Source organism: Zootoca vivipara, chromosome 6 (assembly GCF_965207765.1).
Source record: "Zootoca vivipara chromosome 6, rZooViv2.hap1.1, whole genome shotgun sequence".
NCBI classification, from domain to species: domain Eukaryota; kingdom Metazoa; phylum Chordata; class Lepidosauria; order Squamata; family Lacertidae; genus Zootoca; species Zootoca vivipara.
Genome location: NC_142589.1, coordinates 13,739,636 through 13,761,315, shown reverse-complemented (window position 1 = coordinate 13,761,315; position 21,680 = coordinate 13,739,636). Strand labels below are relative to the sequence as shown.

The following is a 21,680-nucleotide window of genomic DNA, read 5'->3' as shown; positions in this document are numbered from 1 at the left end:
GTCGAAGCTCAAAACTTACTGGGCAGCAAGATCAACTGAACATGCTGGGACTCAAAATTCTTGAAAAAGAAGCATTTGATTGCATTGCCAATTCCTTAGGACAACTCGGGTCAATTATGGGAGCCTACCTTGATCGTTGAGACCAGCTGAGCGTCCCAATAAATGGAGTGTGTGGCTGAGACCCTAGCTGCATCTGCTTTGCATGTAGAGAGCCCCAGGTTCAATCCCAGGCAGCTCCAGGTAAGGCTGGGAAAGAGCCCTCTATGGAACCCCAGAGAGTCATAGCTCAGTGGTAAAGCGTCTGCCTTGCACACAGAAGGTCCCAAGTTCAATCCCCCAGCATCTCCTAGTAAAGCTGAGAATATATCCCCTGCCTGAAACCAGAGAGAGTCAGTGTAGGCAGCACTGAGCTAGATGGACCAACAATTTGCCTTGGTATAAAGCAAAAGCCAACCTAGCAGTTCAAAAGCATGTCAAAATGCAAGTAGTTAAATAGGAACCGCTACAGTGGGAAGGTAAACGGCATTTCCATGTGCTGCTCTGGTTTGCCAGAAGTGGCTTTGTCATGCTGGCCACATGACCTGGAAGCTATACGCCGGCTCCCTCGGCCAATAATGCGAGATGAGCGCGCAACCCCAGAGTCTGTCACGACTGGACCTAATGGTTAGGGGTCCCTTTACCTTTACCTCTAAACCAAAAGAACAAACAATCCTTTGTTCTGGGTTTTTTTTTAAGTCTTTAGTACTGGGCCAGGAAAAGGGACCCACTCAGGCAGGCCTAATTCACCCATAGGTGGTTTACCTGGCTCTGCCACTTCAGGTTGCATGTGGAAAGCTAGCATGTCAAGGGCAAGGCTAGGTTAATACCTTTCTAATCTGAGCATCCTATAGTTTTCTATGTGAAAGGGGTTTTGGTATGTTTCCATATACACACACACCACCCAGGAGAATCAAGCCTGTTTGGAGAAATTGTTAGTTCTGTTGATAGAAAAACCACCTGGGTTTATCACTCCTCTCCCATTTCCTTCCTTGGCCCAGAGGTGGCAGGTTCCCATTGAAACTGGTAGGGTGTAAGACAGGGAGCTCACCAGCAGATGGCCAGAGTAAATGACAGACAGAGCCATTTGACTGTAGTTTTGTCCCCATCCTCCTCCATTCGGTTCTATAAGGGCAATACTGAAACTAAGGGAAAGAAGCTACCTTTCCTGTTGAGTAACAAAGCAGGCAGGTGGGGAGTGGCTTAGGGCAAACAGATGCTTGTGGGGCAGTGCCCCATTTGCCCTTAATGAACCAGCCTCCACTGACTTGGCCAGTATCCCTTGGCTGAGATAACCCACTGCTGGGCGTAGAGCAGCAAAACAGATTTAAACCAGAATGTGTGTTGAAGGTAAAGGTAAAGCTCCCCTGACAGTTAAGTCCAGTCTTGCTTTACTGGCCGAGGGAGCAGACGTTTTTCCGGGTCATGTGGCCAGCATGACTAAGCCGCTTCTGGCAAAACCAGAGCAGCGCACGGAAACACCTTTTACCTTCCTGCCGGAGCAGTACCTATTTATCTGCTTGCACTTTGACATGCTTTCAAACTGCTAGGTTGGCAGGAGCAGGGACCGAGCAACGGGAGCTCACCCCACCGCGGGGATTCGAACCGCCGACCTTCCGATCGGCAAGCCCTAGGCTCAGTGGTTTAGACCACAGCGCCACCCGCGTCCCTTAGAATGTGTGTTAAAGGTAAAGGGACCCCTAACCATTAGGTCCAGTCGTGACCGACTCTGGGGTTGCGCGCTCATCTCGCATTATTGGCCGAGGGAGCCGGCGTATAGCTTCCAGGTCATGTGGCCAGCATGACAGAGCCGCTTCTGGCAAACCAGAGCAGCACATGGAAACGCCGTTTACCTTCCCGCTGTAGCGGTTCCTATTTATCTACTTGCATTTTGACGTGCTTTCGAACTGCTAGGTTGGCAGGAGCTGGGACCGAGCAACGGGAGCTCACCCCGTCACAGGGATTTGAACCGCTGACCTTCTGATCAGCAAGCCCTAGGCTCAGTGGTTTAACCCACAGTGCCACCTGGGTCCCAGAATGTGTGTTATACATCCCTTAATCCTAAAAACCTGCTTTCCCCTCTAAAATAACCCTAGTTCAATACTAAAATAACAATAATTAAAAAACTCAAATGTGCATTATATTCCTCACTTCATCCACAAGCAAGGACACCCCTTCACCACTTTTTAAAGCACACAGTAAACGTAAAGCACACAAATTGTGCTTAAAATTAAATTGCAAATTTTCATGATTGTTTCTAGGTCGTGGGAGAAATGTCCACTTTCACGAAAAGCAGACAGCAAAATCTCAAGCCAGCTAGATGGAAGGCATTTAAGGGATACTGCCTTCTAGACTTATTTGCCTGTTAAGCTAAGGCTGAATCAAAATTAGAGCTCCATTGGTGCTTTAATGAAAATCAAAATGATTAAAATTAGTGTTTTAGTTATAGCCATTATAGCCTGGCAATTGATACCAATCCAGCAGGGGAAGAGTTGAGGTTAAAAAACGGTGTTGTAACAGACTCCTTTCACTTCCTTAACGAGCAGGGATACGTGCCAAAACATCATGACCCCCCTGCAAACACACATACACTCTCCAGCAAGGAATTCAGAATTATTCTGGGTCCACTGAGTCATTTGAGACCTCGTTAGGAACCCCATTAAGTTGGGCGTGGGGGCTTTTTAAGGCTAGAAATGCCAGTGCAGGCATTGGACAGATATAGAGTTTCACTTCTTTCCATTGGCAGGGCTTCCTGCAATGAAATAAGGACTCTGTCACATGCCCACCCCCATGCAGAGTTAAAATAAGGGCTGCAGCAGATATGATGAAAGGCCTCTGGGTTTGTGTTGCTCTAGGGCTGATTGGGGGGTGGGGTGGGTTTGGCAAAGCCCCTTTTAGCTGGATCAGGTCTTTACCTGCCTACACCTAATGCCCTCAGGATTGTATCCAACCAAATTATGCTCAGTGCAGACCCACTGGAATGCATGAATCTAAGGCAGTCATGTTCATTCTCATTGATGGGTCTACTAGGAACCCTCCAATAAGACAGCTTGTGGGTACGGCTTGGCTGAAATGGTCTTGTGGCACGTCCTCTGCCTTTTGCAAAGAGGAATTGCGTGCTTGCCAGGTGTCTAAAATCAGATTATCTTGACTTACCTCGGAGTACACCCCCAGGTCTGTGCTTCAGTTTGTGGGATGTGAAGGCAGAAGAAATGCAGAGAGGAAATACTACATTTGTAAGAGGATCTTGGGTCCAGCCATACAGTGAATCTCAGGGTCAGGTGGATTCACAGCAGCCCAATGCCTAACAACCAAACACACATCTGCCTGCAGATCGCTTTGCCAACACCCTCCAAACTCAGTTACCGTCTTTGGAAACGCTTCCGAACTGGCAAGAAGTTTCCCATCTTGGTTCTTCAGAAATGTGTCTTGAACAGGTGAACGCCTTTTAAAAAAATTATAGGCAAGGCATCCGGAAATGGCAAAGTCTTTGATGCTAGAGAAAGGGCAGTATCTTTTTTTGGGGGGGGGGCTGCTGCTGGGAGTTTTTGTCCATGTGAGAAGGATGTAGCAAGGAGGGTATTGGAGGGCACAACTACATGGGGTTATTTACACCTCGCCCACGACAATGCGGGGAGGGGGAGGAAATTCGAAGGGTGGCATGTGCCACCAAGATGGCTGGAGGAGAGTTGGGCTTCAGCCACTCCTGGGTGAGGGACCAGAGATGTCTTAGAGGGCGCTGTTCCTCTGTGCCTCGGCTTTCTTGCTGTAAGGCTGTGAGATGTCAGCAAAATCCTTCATTTCCTCTTTGTCCGTCTCATCTTCGGTGCCGTTCCTCTTCGCCATGATCTGGTTGATTTCCATGAAGGTTTTGTTCTTGGTTTCGGGGACTACCAGGAAGATGTAAATGAAGGTGGCCAAGCAGATGCCGCAGAAAATGAGGAATGAATAGGCTCCGAGCCCTTGCTATATAGAGGAATAATAAGAATAGGAGAAGGAGAGAGAGAGAGAGAGAGAGAGATGAGAATGAGTTGTTACTGGACACTGATTTTGTTTTTCATCCTCTTTACTCCAGAAGAACCATCACCAGGTTCAAAATGCATTGGGATGTTGGCTCGATTTAACACCACACTGAGTTGTAAGCAGTGCTTGCCTTGATCAGAGTAGATAGACCTATTCAGATTAATGGACACAACAAACTTGGGTCTATTCATTTCAATGGGTCTACATTGAGTTGACAACCCTCTGTGAAGAGAAGCAAATCTGTCGTGTAACCCCTCCCAGCAGAGGCATGTGGCCCCTGGAAGGTTGCACAGAAAGGAGCATGGCCCCCAAGCTGCAAAATATTCCCTTCCCCTCTTGTAACCCAAAGCAGAAAAACTTTACCATTTGATTCTGCTAAAGTTGCCCACTAGGGCGGGCCTTAGCGAATGTCTACCATAGTGAGAGTGAGAGCTGGACCATAAAGAAGGCTGATCGCCGAAGAATTGATGCTTTTGAATTATGGTGCTGGAGGAGACTCTTGAGAGTCCCATGGACTGCAAGAAGATCAAACCTATCCATTCTTAAGGAAATCAGCCCTGAGTGCTCACTGATAGGACAGATCGTGAAGCTGAGGCTCCAATACTTTGGCCACCTCATGAGAAGAGAAGAATCCTTGGAAAAGACCCTGATGTTGGGAAAGATTGAGGGCACTAGGAGAAGGGGACGACAGAGGACGAGATGGTTGGACAGTGTTCTCGAAGCTACAAACATGAGTTTGACCAAACTGCGGGAGGCAGTGGAAGACAGGAGTGCCTGGCGTGCTATGGTCCATGGGGTCACGAAGAGTCGGACACGACTAAACGACTAAACAACAACCATAGTCAAAGGTAGCATTCGCCATGAGCTATCTGACAGGAAGCATTTAGGGACTTGGAGTAGGGAATATAGGTAGCATGGCTAGGGTGCCTAGAGCGGCAACCCCAAGGCAATTTGCATAGAAAAGAGTTGGCCTGAAATGCAGCGCCACCACACTAGATGGCCAAAGAGTGGTATTACAGCTTCCAAGCCATCAGGGATCCGGTGACAAGAAGGAGCCAGGAGGGTCCCAGTCTAATCCTAACAAAAGTGGAGGCCTCTAGGCTGTCTAAATCAGAAGGCTGTCCCAAAGAGAAACATATTCGCTGCCCCTGTATAAAACTGAATCGCCTTAAGCAGAAATGGTAAAGGTAAAGGGACCCCTGACCATTAGGTCCAGTTGTGACAGACTCTGGGTTGTGGCGCTCATCTTGTGTTATTGGCCGAGGGAGCTGGCGTACAGCTTCCAGGTCATGTGGCCAGCATGACAAAGCCGCTTCTGGTGAACCAGAGCAGCACACGGAAACACAGTTTACCTTCCTGCTTGGAGCGGTACCTATTTATCTACTTGCACTTTGACGTGCTTTTGAACTGCTAGGTTGGCAGGAGCTGGGACGGAGCAACGGGAGCTCACCGCATCACAGGGATTCGAACCGCTGACCTTCTGACTGGCAAGCCCTAGGCTCTGCGGTTTAACCCAGAGTGCCACCCGCGTCCCTAGCAGAAATGTTACGAATCCGCAATTTCCTTACATCCATGTATTGGAAGACCAGACCCACTGTGAAGTTTGATAGCCAGTGAACAGAGCCTCCAACCATGAATGCCGCTGGGCGAGACGACTGGAGGAACATCTCAATTATCATCACACTCGGAATCGGGCCTGGGAGAAGGGAGAAAGAGATAATTATTTATTATCGTGTGTAAGGACATAAGAAAGGCCTGCTGGATCAAGCCAGTGGCCCAGGTGGTTCAGCATCCTGTTCTCACAGTGGCCAACCAGATACCTGTGGGAAACCCGCAAGCAGGGTTCAAACACAAGAGCCCTCTCACCTCCCATGGTCTCCAGCAGCTGGTATTCAGAAACTTGACTGCCTCCAACTGTGGAGGCAGAGCAATAGTCATCATGGCTAGTAGCCATCGATAGCTCTCTCTCCTCCATGAGTTTGTCTCAAAGCCATCCAAGTTGGTGGCCATCACTGCCCCCTTTGGAAGGGAGCTCCATAGTTTAACAATGTGAAGAAGGACTTCCTTTTATTTGCCTTGCATCGTCCAAAATTCAATTCCCTTAATTGTTTTGGTGGCCCTTTTCTGAACCTTTTCCAACTCCACAATATCCTTTTTGAGGTGAGGTTGCACCATAGATTTGTACAACGGAATTACGATATTGCTTTACATTCGTGAATTGCTTCCAATGAAGCACTTCAAAGCAATTTCACAATAAACAGGAACACAGGAATCAGACCATTGGTCCACCTAGCTCAGAACTGTCTACACTGACTAGCAGCGGCTCTCCAGGGCTTCAGGCAGAGGTCTCTCCCAGCCCTGCCTGGAGAGATTCTCTACCACTAAGCTAAAAGCCCTTCCCTTAAGATTCAGGGACATAGGAAGCTGCCTTATACAGAGTCAGACCGTTGGCACATCTGGCTCAGTGTTATCTACACTGTCTGGCAGGAGCTCCAGGGGTTTCCAGACAGGAGTTTCCCCCAGCCTGAGGTGCAAAGGATTGAATGAGCAAGGGAAATTATTATTAAAGATAACGATTCGCACCAGCAATAATACTATAGATATGTAAGGAAGCCATTCATTTCTCCGAGCAAAGAGGAGACCAAGCAGGCAACAGCATACTTACTGGCTCCGATAGCGTGTCCGATGACATAGGCAATAACGCAGGCTATACTCAAGTAGGGCATCCCGTTGATGTGCTGTTGAGGAATTGGGTTGCTGTTTAGAGCCATTTCTCAGTTTCCCTGTTGAGGCGTCAACAGTGAAGCAAGAAGGGCAATTGAACACCAGTGAAGGTTGGAGCCTGTTGGGCGGAAGACAGGGACCCCGACAGTAGGGGGAGCCAGAGCTCAACGACTGGCTGACCCAGAAGCAATAACAGGCAGAGCTACCGTAGGTAACTATAGTACTTGTCCCCACATCCTCTTCTTTCCTACTGACTTCTACAAGGGCAAGACTGGGACCAGGGAGCAGGAAGGCAACAGGCAGGGCCAACCTTTTTGGCTGACGAGTGGAATACAAATGCTCTAGATAATAATGCACAGGCCCTCAATATCTTAAGGCTTGCCTCTCTGCATACAAACTGACCCGGATCCTGTGTTTGTCACCTGAGGCCCTTCTCTATGTCCCCCATCCCATAGAGGTTCGGAGGCTGGCAACAAGAGAACAGGCCTTTTCTGTGGTTGCTCCCAACTTTGGAATGCTCTCCTCAGAGAGGCTCGCCTGGTGCCATCATTGCATGTCTTTAGGCACCAGGCAAAAACATTCCTCTTTACCCATGCCTATGGCTATTAAATAATCTATGGCCTGTGAACGGATGGAGGAGAGGACTGTTATTATGCTTTACGGTGGTTGGTACTTGCATGTTTTAGATGCAGAAAGCCTTGGTGAGGACAGCTGCCTCTCGCCCCCCCCGCCCAGGCAAAGATGCTCACTAAACGCACCTTGAGATTCAGAGCCACCGTTAGCACAGCCAAGGCAGCACAGCAGATCCCAAAACCGGCCAGAAGCAGAATTCTCCGCCCCAGAGACTCGACGATAAAGACCTAGAAAACAGGGAGGAAGAGAGCAGCCTGTAAATTTGTGTGCAAGGGATTCATTCGCGGGCCTTTCGGTGGTGGCACCACAGCTATGGAATTCTTACACCAGGAGATTCAAGACAAGCTCCCTACGTTCTCATTTTTTGAGTCCAACGGGGCTTTTGGTGTTGGATCTCTGCAGTTTTCACACACTGCTATTTTACAAACTATTTTATGCAGCTATAGGGAGTATTGATCCTCTTAACTGCTGCCAGCAGTGAACACTATTGGTTCATATGTAAATGTTTTACTGCTTTAAATGGGTTTATTTTTATTTATTTATTCCTAAAAGTGAGTTTGAAATGAAATGATTTATTTTATCCAATTTTGTATACCGCTTGACTGTAAAAATCCTCAAAGCAGAACAAAACAATAAAATGCCTCGCTTAGCAAACGCCCCGTAAGACAAAATTTTCGCTTAAAGAAAGGATTTTTCTAGCGGAGGTTGCCTCGCTAGACGAATTCGTTTTACGAAAAATTCGTCTAGCGAATCACGGTTTCCCCTAGGAATGCATTGAAATTCAATTAATGCGTTCCTATGGGCAAAAATAAAATCAAAAAAATTCAATGCATTCCTATGGGATTCGCTAGACAAATTTTTCGTTATAAGAATAGACCCGTGGAACGAATTAAATTCGTCTAGCGAGGCACCACTGTATTGGTGAGAACGATGAAAACAACTGTTTAAAACGTTCAAAACATAAAAACCAGCGAAATTTTAAAAAACACAGCAGCATTCTAGGTATCTGGGTAAGCCTGGAGAAACAAAAAAATATTTTTAACAGGAGCGGAAAACAGTACAGTTGAAGGCACATGCATAAATATCAATAGCCAGGGAGTTCCAGTGTGAGGTGCTAATAAACAAGCTTTCACTACTTGTTTTTCAACCCGTTCTTTAAGTGATCATTTTAGTAGTATGAATATAACAAGAGCGGCTTAATCGCCACTACAGGAATATTTACTATTTTGCTTAGATAAAAGGAGAGTATTAAAATGTTAAAAGCATGCATAAATTAATAAGGTTAAATTAAAAGCTTATCAGAGGAGCTGTTTATTGGCTGCCATCTTGAAACCCCTTTCTTCAGAATGATAATATTTCTTGCTTCGAGGTTGTTACCATCAATATAAACTTTGTTAAATAAATAGTAATGATAATGATAATGATAATGATGATAATAATAATAATAATAATAATAATAATAATAATAATAGTAAGCTTCCCCACCCGACACAGGTCGAGCATCTAACCCAGCTCTGGTGCTTAATAATAATAATAATAATAATAATAATAATAATAATAATAATAATAAATTAACATGGTAAGCCGTACCGCTAACAACGTCATCACGACGTTGACAGCTCCTGTCCCCACGGTCACGAACTGCACGTCGTTTTCCTCCACACCTGAGCTCCTATAGATACTGTCAGCGTAGTAGTAGACCTGGGGTTGGATGAAAGACAAACAAGCAATCGAAATTCAGTCATGCCCACAAGCAGGAAAGCACTGAACATAAGAAGAGTGCTGAGATGGATCGGCCCAACAGAATCACAGAATGGTAAGACTCAGGAGGGAACCCCAAGGGTCATCCAGTCCAACCCCCTGCAATGCAGGAATAGTCCAGCGTCCTGTTGTCACCGTAGCTGAACACATGGCTGTGGGAAACCCACAAGCAGGACTTGAGCAGAAGAAGAGCTCTCTCCTCTCCTCCAGTTTTCAGCAACTGCTATTCAGAGGCATCACTGCTGGCCTTAGCCTCTGTAAATTTGTCTGATTCTCTTGCAAGAAATGTTATTAAGCACCCATCGTTAGGCATGATGGGAATCCGGGTGCTAGGCTAGATAGGCCTCTTTGGAGAAAAACAACAACAACCCTCTGAATTGTTACTTGGGATGCTGGTTAACTTACGGCGTTAATCCCGGAGAGCTGCTGCCCCGCCATCATCGCGATGATGGAGATGAGCTGCCAGCGGAGGCCTCGGTAGGTGAAGAGGGTCAGCACGGACATCCGCCCCTCTGCTTTCTCCGCCTGGTCCTCCAGGCGCATCTCCTCCATCTCCTCCTCTACGTCATCCCAGCCCCTCAGCTTCTTCAGGGCTGGATGGGAAGAAGGAAGGAAGGAAGGTCACCAAGGTGGCAGGAGCCTGGCAGAAAAGACGGGAGGTGCTATGCCTGCAGCCCATGCCACTCACAATGTTTTTCATTCATTAACAACAGCGGTTCCTAAACTTTTATGGGTCCTCAGTTCCATAGCCCCAAACCCACTGCAATCCTGCCCAGGTACTCTACAAAAAGCATTATTCAGTGCACAACCCACTAACGAAGACAGTAACACAATAACATTTAAAACAGTAATGATCAATAAAACAGTAATGATCAATAAAATATTTGAGGGAGTTGGGCACCCCCGAAGTTGACAGGCATCAACATTCAAATGATGTGCGTGAACCACATCTTGTGATTATGTAGGGCAGGGCTAACCTGCCCCCCTCTCCAATATTTTCCCCCCAAGTTGGCACCCCGGGTAATGATTAATTGCACATTTATTCACAATCCAATTAAAATTTGTTCAATTAATTCAACAAAAATAAATGGACTTGATCCAGCGATTCAAAGACTGTTAGTTACACTTCCAGCACCCTCCAGGCAACCCCACTTCTTCCTGGGGAGGGGGGCGTATTGCCCCCTTTGGAAAACCACTGTCAATCCATTCTCTAGACGTTTTGGACTACAACTCCCATCAGCCCCTGCCGACATCAAAAGGAGCTGGAGTTCAGCGTCATTGGGAGGGCCCACAGGTATTCAGATGCTGTGTCACACCTGAGCTCAGACCACAGGAGATAGCTTTGGTTTGACCATCAAGAAGCTGCCCCCTAAGTTATGAGTTTGAACTTTTTACAGATATCAGAGACAGGATACCGAGCTAGGAGTTGTTTGTATGCCTCTATAACAGTTCACAGGTAGTAAAAAACACACTTGTTAGATGGCCTCTTCTCTACCCAGCCTCCCTCCCAGTGCTGGATTTATGGATAAGCTAAACAAGCTGTAGCTTAGGGCCCCACTCTCTTGGGGGGCCCCAAAATTTTTTCCAAAATATAAGATAAAAAACAAATAAAATAAAACCTACAAACAGCAACAGTGTTTTGTGTTGTGTAGGCTCCTATGATGTAAGTCATGGGCCCCGACTGCTAGCCTGCTCCCTAAAATATCACTGGTTTGCACATTTCTATATATGGGATGCCTACATTTTGCATGGACTGGTTGCATGGCAACATGTGCAAATGGCTTTATATACCTATTAGGTCCATAAACTACCATATAGCATATATTCAACACACAAAAAACAGCGGCAAATTGTTGTTGACAAAGGGCAGCTGGATATATAAAGAGGCCCATTACCTTCAGTAGCTTAAGGCCTCCCTCCATTTGAGATTGTATCTTATAAGTAGGTATCTTTTACCTGCTTTGGCACCTGCTTCATCTCCCTTCTGAATCAGCAGGTACCTGGGACTTTCAGGGAAAAAGGGAAGCAGGAAAAGCTGCAGCACTGCAGGGATCCCAGTTAGACCCAACAGAATTGGCCAGCCTGCAACATGAGAAAGAAGAGAAATGTTGCTATGCCTGCAATAGGGTAAGACACATGAGAACAGCTTGCTGGATCAGGCAAAAGGTAAAAAGTTTTTTTTTTTTAAAGGACCCCATGGCGGTTAAGTCCAGTCAAAGGCGACTATGAGGTTGTGGCACTCATCTCGCTTTCAGGCCACAGACAGATTTCCAGGTCACATGGCCAGCAGGACTTCTGGTGCAACAGAACACCATGATGGAAACCAGAGCGCATGGAAACACTGTTTACCTTCCCGCTGCAATGGTACCTATTTATCTACTTGCACTGGTGTGCTTTTGAACTGCTACGTTGGCAGCAGCTGAGACAGAGCAACGGGAGCTCACCCCGTCACTGGGATTCGAACTGCCGACCTTCTGATTGGCAAGCCCAAGAGGCTCAGTGGTTTAGACCACAGCGCCACCCGCATTATCCTGTTCTCACAGAGGCCAAACCAGATGCCCACTATGGGAAGCCCGCAAACAGGACCCGGGTGCAACAACCCTCTCCTCTCCCCACTTGCGATTCCCAGCAACTGGAATTCCAGAAGCATTACTGGCTTGGAAGAACATAGCCATTGTGGCTATTTGCAGTCTATAGAGACTTGACCTCCTGGTATTTGTCTAATCCCCTCTTAAAACCATCCCGATTGGTAGTCACTGCTGCCTCCTGTGGGAGCCAATTCCACAGTTTAACTACGTGCTGTGCAAATCAGTCATCTATTTTAAAGATCTGTTTGTGACTGGTTGGTTCAGCAGTACTATTCAGCAGAGGTTGTAGTGAGATGGGTAGGTGGGGGTGTGTGAAGAGGAGTGCTCCATATTTATTTTTATTTCCATTTATTTATTTATTAGACTTCTATACCACCCTTCATCATAAGATCTCAGGGTAGTTCACAAGATAAAAATAGCAGCTTGTTGGACACTTACCCTGAGTCAGGTCATAGGTCCATTGAGGTCAGTATTGTCTACATTCTACTTTTCCTCCTCCCTCCCCATCTCTTTCCCCTCTTGTGTCATGTCTTTTAGACTGGAATTCTGGGAACTAGGTAGCTTGTCTTGTTCTTTGTTTTTTTTTAATGCAAGCAGTTCTGGGAGCCTCTTTGGCTGAAGAGCAGTTTTGTTTTTTTTAAAGCCTCTCTAAAAAGATAAATAAAATGCTATCGGAGCAGGAAATTTGACGCATTCCTCATTTACCTTCTGTGCTTCCGAGGATCATCCGCATGCCCAGAATCTGAGCAGCGAGGATCCCGATGGTGATGAAGAGCTGCGGGACCACCCCCACGGCCCCCCTTAGGTTTTTGGGAGACAGCTCTCCAAGGTACATGGGGACAACGTTGGAAGACAAGCCTGGTTGAAAAGACAACAAGACAAATGCAGATGAATCTGGGAACGGCAACAAAAGGGTGCAGCATATCCGAACCCACCCTAGAGGAACGGTCTGGATAGAGGTCCCCGAAAGGGAGGCCTTCTTAAGAAGGTAACTTAAGACAGGTGCTCAGGTGTCTGCTGTGCTCACCTGCACAGATGCCAATGATGATCCGACAGACGATGATCACTTCAAAAGTCTTTGCCACCTTGGAGGCTCCCATGAGAATTGCAGGGATGATGGAGAAGACATTGTTGATCAGCAAGGTGCCTTTTCTGGGAAGGGAGGGAGGTGTGGAACAACCAATCTCATATAACCAACATGCTTAAGTTAATGGTTAATGTCATAGTAGAGTAAGCTATCCTGCCAGGCTTAGCCTAGGCCACTTCCCCTCACCTTGGGAGGAAATAGGTAAGCAAGCCTTTGTTCTTCCCTGGTCTACCTGAGAAGCTCAGCTTGGGAAGAGGTTTGAGCTGGTTGCTCCAGCTCAACCGCATGGCTCTCACAAGCCACTCTTGAGTTCCTATACCAATATTTGGAAGTTTTACAGCATAGTCCGACAACAAGAATCTGGTGCAGCCACTATCTCTCCATACCTGTTTCAATCAGTCATAATAAAAAGTCAGAGCAGGCACTCCTGCAGAGGCACAAGAGCAGGAGAGAGAGACTCCTTTCTGGCTGGTGCTCCCAGGAGCCATGGGAAGTTGTAAACCCTTTAGGGCAACAACATCTAGAAGAGCAGCCTATCCTGTCTGCCCTTGCTTTGCACCCCCTCTGCATCACACCACATCCAGCAATGTGAGCCACACTTTTCTTACCTGCCACATTTGTTCACCATGGGGCCAACCAATAGTGACCCAAAGAAGCCTCCAAGTGGGAAGAAAGACACTGTGATTGACCAGAGGGCTGTCATCATGTCCTTGCTCATATACTCCCCATTCCTTTCGTAGTAGGTTTCGTTGTAAAAAGCTTTCATGAACTGGGAGAAGAGAGGCACCAGAGGCTCATTAACAATGCTCTGTTCTAAGTAAGCCAGGAACAGGGAACCTGCGGCTTTCCAGATGTTATGGGACTACAGCACCCATCATCCATGAGGACTGGTCACGCTGAACGATGGGTATTGGAGTACAACAACCTCTGGGAGGCCACAGCTTCCCCTTTACCTGATGTAAACAGTGTCAACGTTCATCATTTCTGGTTGATGCTCAAAGTTCTATCAACAAAGAACGTCATTATATTATTAATAATAATAATATTTATATTTTCTAGTCCTAAGGTCACAGGGTGAGCGGGTTGCAACATTGTAAAATACAGCATTAAATCAGCCAGTTTATTGTGCTGGCCCATCTGCATGAGGAGAAAGGGATCTCTGGCCTCCGGTGATGCAAAGCGGGAAAGGTGCGAGTGAGCAAGGGGACTCCACCTACCAGTTCTGGAGAGTTTATCACGGAGACGTTGTAGCCGTACTGGAAAGACGACCCAAAGGCAGCCACCAAGGTCACCAAGCTGAGGATGAGGGTCATTCTCTGCAGGCAAGAAGAGGAGAGAGTGGTTGGAGGGTCAACCAGCTTCCTAAAATCATTCCAGGAAGTGTCCTTCCTTATCCCAAACGTGCAAAGAGCAAGGAACCACATGTGGCCCACCTCGCCCCTCTTATCTGGCCCTTGGAACTCTTCCCAAGCCACGCCCCCTTTGCTGGCTCTGATTCACACCCCAAGTTCCTGCCATCACAGCCCCCTGGCTGGTAATGTGTCCTTGAACTCTGATCATGCCTCTTGCTTGGATGGAGGACAGGGTTTGCAGGAGCCAGCCTTGTACATAAAAGGTTTTTAAAAATTCATTCATTGTCCCTCCCACATTTGTCACTGGCCACACCCACCACTGGCATTTGGCCCTCGGAAGATTGCCCAGAAGGGAATGCGGCCCTCGGTCCAGGAAAATTTCTGTCCTAAGTTGAAGGCAAACCTTCTGTATTAATTAATCATTTATCCTGCAAGAACCTATTTAATCCTGTTATGGCAGCTGAACTTCTCATGTACGGGTCCAAAAGGATGCATCTGTGAAGGTGACACAAAGGGTCAACTAGTCCAACCCCCTGCAATGCAGGGAAATATCTACACATCCATACTCAGCCACGACACTCACTCAGTGTCCTTGGGCCAGGCATTATCTCTTAGCCTGGCTTACCTTAAAAGGTTGTTGTGAAGATGAAATGTTGGGGGGGGAGGAGAGAGGCAAGGTCAAGACTGGCCCCCTTATTCTTTGAGCTGTTGTAATAATAAATGTTCATAAATGTACCAAGCAAACAGTACAGGAAGACAGGCCTGAAAACCATTTTGATTCTCCCAAAACGACCAAATGCTTCTCTGCAGGGAGAGCTGGGGGGTGAAGGAGGCTACCCAGGAAATGGCAAACTAAGAACTTTGTTAAATTAATAAGTTACATAGTAAGACAGGACTTCATGTTAATATCTCCTCCCACCAAACCATTCACCAACATACTTGAATTTACATATTGACATTCCAAGACATCGCTGTAATCAGGGTACCATCTCCAGAAGATTCACAAGTATTCTGTCTATTGAGTTCACAAGTACTCTGTTTACTGGAAATGTTAATCTTCCTTTCCCGCCTTTTTGCTCCAAATGGGAAATGTTCTTTTGTTCGGGGTTCCTCTTGCCATTTCTGCTTTTGGGGAGGGGAACCTTTGTTATAACAGACCTCTGTCTTTTTTTAAAAAAAATAAAGATCACTCTTTGCTTTACAAGCCCTGGGCTTTGGTCTTTGTCATTTTATTATCCCGACCAAAAAGGAGCCTAGGTCTATCTGCTCCTTAGAGGATTTCAGTCCTCCTTATGAGGCTGATCTCCCTTTAAGGGAACTTATTAATTTTTAGATCAGAGCCATTATTATGATTATTCATTTCATTCATTCATTCATTCATTCATTCATTGCTTCCTATTTTTTAAAAAGCCCCAAAGCGACATGCAGATCCAAACTCACCAACATTTACCGTGTTTCTCATATTATAAGACATGTCTTATATTTATTTTTTCCTCAAAAAAACACACTATGGCTTATTTTCAAGGGATGTCTTATTTTTTTCCTCCTCCTTCTGCCGTGGCCGGCATTGCTGCTACGCCTATCACTATGTCTTATTTTCGGGGTATGGCTTATATTCCTTGAATGCTTAAAAATCCTGCTATGGCTTATTTTATGGGTATGTCTTAAAATATGAGAAACAGGGTAAAAAGCAAAGACAAGGAGAAAATAGAGAAAGGGAAGCGATCTGGGTTTTTCCATCACTTTGGAAGGACGGATGACCTTTCCACGCATGACCTTTCCACGCACGTTCCGAAAGATCCTTCCACATCACAAGGTACCAGCCTATAAACAATGTGGTGTTTCTGGCCAAGGTTGCAGCTGGGGGATTTTTTAAACACTGCCAGGGTATAAAGAGTTTTGTTCCCCATCTTCCAGGAAGGCGGGCCATATTTTCCATTCAGGACCCAGGCCTTCCCAATGACCACAATTGACCTTTCTGCTCTCTCTGTTCCTCCCACCCCCTTGCCGCCCCGTTTGACATATTCTGGCCCCCACCCAAGCACCCTGAAGGCAGATTTATTGCTGGCGCATTGCTTCCCTAACTGCAACAGTTAAATGGTTGCAGCAGTTGGGATATTTTCAGTTTAGGGAAAGTTCTTTCTCCCTCTCTCATAACACTAGAACTCGTGGGGCTCCAATGAAGCTGAATGTTGGAAGATTCAAGACACATAAAAGAAAAGTGCTTCTTTGTGCAGCACAAAGTTAATCTATGGAACTCCCTCCCACAGGAGGCAATGATAGCTGTATCAACTTGGGGCAGCCCTCAAGTGCTCAGGTCCTGCTTGAGGGTTCCCCAAAGGCAACTGGTGAGAGCAGGATGTTGGACTATATGGGCTACTGGCCTGATCCTGCAGGGCTCCTCTTATTTAAGTGAGACCCAACACCAATTCCTAGGTAACTGGTTCCATTGTTGAATGGCTCTCACCAAAAAGATGTTTCCGTCAGTTTTCAAATGCAATCAGCCTTCCTCCACTTAAGTCCTTCTGATCCATTTGCTCTCAGGAGAGAACATATATAGGCACACCATGTATTTAAAGTACATGATTCCCCCGCCCCCCCAAAAAACCAATCCTGGGATCTTGTAGTTTGTTAAGGGTGCTGGGAACTATAGTTCCATGAGGGGTGAACTGCAGTTCCCAGCATTCTTAAGGGGAAACCATGTGCTTAAAAAATTCAGTGTATGCACAGCCTTAGGCCACATTCACACTGTACATTTAAAGCAGTATCAGATGTCAGGGTTGAGGCACCATAACATCATACCACTTTAGACGGGGAATAGGGAGTCTCTTAACAACTCTCAGCACCTTGAACAAACTGCAGCCCCCAGGTTTCTATGCGGGAAGTCACAACTGTTTAAAATGGCATCGTAACATTATAAATGAATGGTGCGAACGTGGTTTTACTCTCCTGATTTATGGAGTCTTTCAGTCATTCTGGTTCAGCTGATGTTAGTCCTTTGAACTTCTAGCTCTCAGCGACTTCCAGTGACTGGTCTACTGTCCATGGAGCAATTATCTTCAATTGCAACTCGCGTCCTTCCCGACCATTGGCTATGCTGGTTGGGGCTGTTCCCATGATACTCTGTGAGGAAGCCATGCTCTTTAAATGTACAGTGTGAAGGTCATCTTTGTCATTGGTCATCTTCTAAGCAAGAGACCTCCAGGTATTTTGAAAAGGTATGGGGCTGATGCCAACTTTAGTGCAGAATACTTATTTCTTAAGTGATGTGCACAGCTAGCATGGCATTTCTGCTTCTCTCATGGGGAAATTACATATACCATGGCATGCAAGAGTGCAACATTTATTCTTGGTAGAATGGGGCACTTTCCTCATGCTGTGACTCTGAGCATGTGCAGAATGCATTACTGAATTGGCACATCCAACCTCTACAGGCTTGGGGTGGGTCGAGCATCCAGGCCGGAAAGTGTAACTGCCTAAAATCAGGCTCTGGAAAGTCTCCCTTTAAGAACTAAATACTAGGAACTCAGTACATGCTCAGAGGCACTTGCTTCACTACTACTTCACATGTTTTAGGCTGAGCATTCTGGCATTGACAAACTGCTCCTGGTGGCGCTGTGGGTTAAACCACAGAGTCTAGGGCTTGCTGATCAGAAGGTCGGCGGTTCGAATCCCTGTGACGGGGTGAGCTCCCGTTGCTTGGTCCCAGCTCCTGCCAACCTAGCAGTTCGAAAGCACGTCAAAATGCAAGTAGATAAATAGGAACCGCTACAGCGGGAAGGTAAACGGCGTTTCCATGTGCTGCTCTGGTTTGCCAGAAGTGGCTTTGTCATGCTGGCCACATGACCTGGAAGCTATACGCCGGCTCCCTCGGCCAATAACGCGAGATGAGTGTGCAACCCCAGAGTCAGTCAGGACTGGACCTAATGGTCAGGGGTCCCTTTACCTTTTTTAGGGTTGGCTGAGGATGTCTCTGCCCTCTCCGCAGACCTACAATGCATTCTCCGAAGGCTGTGACCCAAACCATGCATCACCAGTCAGCATTGAAGAGATTCAAAGCACACCTGCTTGCTGCCTCATAGATGCATGCATGAAGTAATAAAAACCCTGCCAGCCCAGGGCTGGATTGTTTGCAACTCATGCCATCCCATCCCTGCAGGTCTGCACCCTTGGCAATTAGGAGTGCAGGTTATCCCCTCGTTTCCCTGCAGTGCTGTTGGGCATGCACAGGTTCTTTGCTTGGAGCAAAAAAAGGATGTTGCAGACCGAGAGAAACTGCACAGTGCTTAAAATGCTACAGAAAACGGAATCTCAGACATCGGATGCTGATTGCCAGCATGCCAAAATGTTGTCCTATCAATATTGTGCGAAGATGTCTGTAGGTCTGGAACCCAGGTGCCTCAAATTCTCAACATCCTAACTCCATTGTCTCTTTTTCTTAATAAATAAATAAATTACCAACCACCTACTCTTCTGACAAGGTGTATTTTTGGACCTTTATGTCCTGGGGCCGGTCCAAGGTTTTGTGACCAGGGGACCTTCCCCAAATCCTCAGCCTTTTCTATCTTGCAGTGGCCCTGCCACTCCACCCCAACCAACAAAAAAAATCCTTAAAAGCAGGCCTGTCTCCAAAATCCAGTAGCAAATAGACTATGGTCTGAGTCCACACCCTACAACATTCCGTACGAAAATTGGGATATTCTGTTGTAAAACAAGAGGTTCTGTGTTGCAACTGGCAAAATTCTACTGTATTTTGCTCGTTTACCCCTCGACCCACATGCCCACAGAAAAAGACAAGGAGACAGCTTCGTCTGCCAGCCAGACACTCACCCCCTTCCTGCCTTCGCATGGCACGGCGCCCGTATATTGATTTTCAGTCTTCATTTTAAACGCTCCTGCTGTCAGTTCTCTCCTCCGAGTTGCTCTGTTTGCAGCGAATGCCCCAAATGAAAAGAAGGCAGATAGATATATAGAGAGAGCGAGATCTTCAGTATATGCACATACATGCACCTTGAGTGGGGCAGGGAACAACCCAGCAATATTCTTTATAGCCCAACAGTGCGTGAAATTTGCCCTCTGAACTTCCTCGAGATGGGCACGGCTGTCTCGTGCTGTCCTTGTGGGTCGGCTTCTCTTTGCTCCTTTCAAGGCTCTGGGTGGGTTGTTTGCAAACAGTCTTAAGGAGGGCGTGCACTACGAGCCAGGATCAGTGGCAGAGCACATGCTCCCGCAGGCAGGCGTTCCCACGTCCCATTATACAAAGCAGCTCCGAGTTGGCAGGAGTTGTGGAAGGGGCATGGAAGAGGCACATGGGCACCCTGCCTGATCTGCTCAGAGAAAGCCGCTACCTGTCAGAGTTGAGGGTGCTGGTTGTGAATCTGCAGAATCTTGCCTCTTCCGATCTGCGCTCTCCTCTTGAAAAGCGTTGCTTTGCTGCTGCTGGAAAGCAGAGGAGGCTGCCAAGACCGTCTCTCCTTGCAAAGGGGCGGATTGAGCAATAACGAACGAAATTCATTCCAGCTGCACTTTGGAGCTCAGTCACACCACTAGTGTGGTCAGAGAGAAACATTTTGCTGGAGACAAATGCTTGGTTTGTACACAGCGACTAAACCTATTTTGGGCTTATCTGTCTCTGGTGAATTCTGCAATTTGTCTTTTTTGGGGAGATGTTGTGGATGTCTCTTAAAAGAAAACTTTTTCAAGCATGCACATAAACGCACCAGGTTTCAGAGTTCTTTCCCCAGGGCTCAGAAGTTATAATGGGAAAACCCCATCTGGAAAAGTTTAAAATCCCCCTTTAAGGCTTTCAAAGTGGATTAGAGAAATTCAAGGATGGAAGATCTATCAGCATAGCTGCCAAGTTATCCCTTTTTTAAAGGGATTTTCCATTATGCTGAATAGGCTTCCTCGCGAGAAAAGGGAAAACTTCGCAGCTATGTCTATCAGGCTGCATACGCACCATGCATTGAAAGCACATGGCTTCCCCTCAAAGAATCCCGAGAACTGTAGTCTGTCAAGGGTGCTGGGAATTGTAGCTCTGTGGTGAGTAAACTACAGTTCCCAGGATTCTTTGAGGAAAGCCTGTGCTTTAATTGTGCTTTCAAGATATGGTGTGTATGCAGCCTTGGTAGCTAAGTAGAACCTCCAGGCTCAGCAGCAGTATGCTGCAGAACATTAGGCTGGCTGTTTGAAGAGCATTTGAATCCTCACTTTGAAAGAGCCCTGTTTGAAAGCCTGTCTGGTTAGAACAGGCACCCCCAAACTTTGGCCCTCCAGATGTTTTGGACTACAATTCCCATCTTCCCCAACCACTGGTCCTGTTAGCTAGGGATCATGGGAGTTGAAGGCCAAAACATCTGGAGGGCCACAGTTTGGGGGTGCCTGGGTTAGAAGATACATAATTCTAAGAAGGGTTATTTCTTCTTACACTGGTGAAAGTCCATAACTTGGTGCCAGAGCATCTGCTTTGCATGCAAAAGGTCCCAGGTTCAATTCCTGGCATCTCCAGGCAGGACTGGGAGAGAACCCTTCCTGAACCCCTGGAGTGCTGCTGCCAATCAGTGTAGACAATACTGAGCCAATGATCTAAGTCAGTATAAGGCAGCTTTCTAGGTTTTCGAGGTGTGTGTGTGTGGTAAGTTTCGCTCAGTAGTTGGCACCTGGACTGAGCAGACACACAGATCATTTGGTGACACTCTCTGCCCTGCTATGGTGAGATGCATTATATTTCTATTTAAAGGTAAAGGGACCCCTGACCATTAGGTCCAGTCGTGATCGACTCTGGGGTTGCACGCTCACCTCGCATTATTGGCCGAGGGAGCCGGCGTATAGCTTCCAGGTCATGTGGCCAGCATGACAAAGCCGCTTCTGGCAAACCAGAGCAGCACATGGAAACGCCGTTTACCTTCCCACTGTAGCAGTTCCTATTTATCTACTTGCATTTTGACGTGCTTTCGAATTGCTAGGTTGGCAGGAGCTGGGACCAAGCAACAGGAGCTCACCCCGTCACAGGGATTCGAACCGCCGACCTTCTGATCAGCAAGCCCTAGGCTCAGTGGTTTAACCACAGCGCCACCTGGGTCCCCTATATTTCTATATTATTTCTATTTAAATTGCAGCAATTCTTTCCAAATGTGCAACTACACATATAGACAAGCATGTGCAAATTTTATGGACACCTTTGTCTTCTTTTGTAGCGTTCTCCCACCGCCCCGCCCCACCCCGCCACTTGAACACCAGCTGCAGTTGTTGGAGAGCAACATGGGAGACTCTCTTTCGCATTCTGCTTCTGGCTGACGACTGACTCTCCACTGCTGGAAACAGGAGGCTGGGACAGATGGGCCCAACAGGATCCCTTCTTACACATTCATAGAGGAATGCCTGATACTGCTTTCAAAGGAACTCCAGTGTTCCCTGGAACACACTTCTAAATCTTGGGCTCAAAGAAGCCTCCTTCAACCTGACACCCTCGTTTTT

The 21,680-nt window shown here is 46.9% G+C and overlaps 1 protein-coding gene across 3 annotated transcripts in view; it reads right to left on the bottom strand.

Annotated features, from left to right (window-relative positions):
• Nucleotides 1-2,853: 2,853 nt before the first annotated feature.
• Nucleotides 2,854-21,680, bottom strand: part of LOC118086820 (solute carrier family 2, facilitated glucose transporter member 5) — a 33,174-nt gene continuing 14,347 nt past the window's right edge. Inside the window, exons 1-13 of one of the 3 annotated variants that reach the window (XM_060276223.2) lie at nucleotides 19,035-19,357; nucleotides 15,144-15,326; nucleotides 14,070-14,168; nucleotides 13,461-13,621; nucleotides 12,793-12,917; nucleotides 12,471-12,623; nucleotides 11,134-11,259; nucleotides 9,583-9,770; nucleotides 9,007-9,117; nucleotides 7,542-7,643; nucleotides 6,725-6,797; nucleotides 5,628-5,755; nucleotides 2,854-4,002 (exon numbers count right to left, since the gene is read on the bottom strand). In XM_060276223.2, the coding sequence (XP_060132206.1) occupies nucleotides 3,766-4,002; nucleotides 5,628-5,755; nucleotides 6,725-6,797; nucleotides 7,542-7,643; nucleotides 9,007-9,117; nucleotides 9,583-9,770; nucleotides 11,134-11,259; nucleotides 12,471-12,623; nucleotides 12,793-12,917; nucleotides 13,461-13,621; nucleotides 14,070-14,165 (1,500 nt within the window). In that variant the 5' untranslated portion in view covers nucleotides 14,166-14,168; nucleotides 15,144-15,326; nucleotides 19,035-19,357 and the 3' untranslated portion in view covers nucleotides 2,854-3,765. Of the gene's footprint in view, nucleotides 4,003-5,627; nucleotides 5,756-6,724; nucleotides 6,798-7,541; nucleotides 7,644-9,006; nucleotides 9,118-9,582; nucleotides 9,771-11,133; nucleotides 11,260-12,470; nucleotides 12,624-12,792; nucleotides 12,918-13,460; nucleotides 13,622-14,069; nucleotides 14,169-15,143; nucleotides 15,327-19,034; nucleotides 19,623-21,680 lie in introns of those variants that run through there. The other 2 variants (XM_088671565.1, XM_060276222.2) reach the window with 2 other exon arrangements.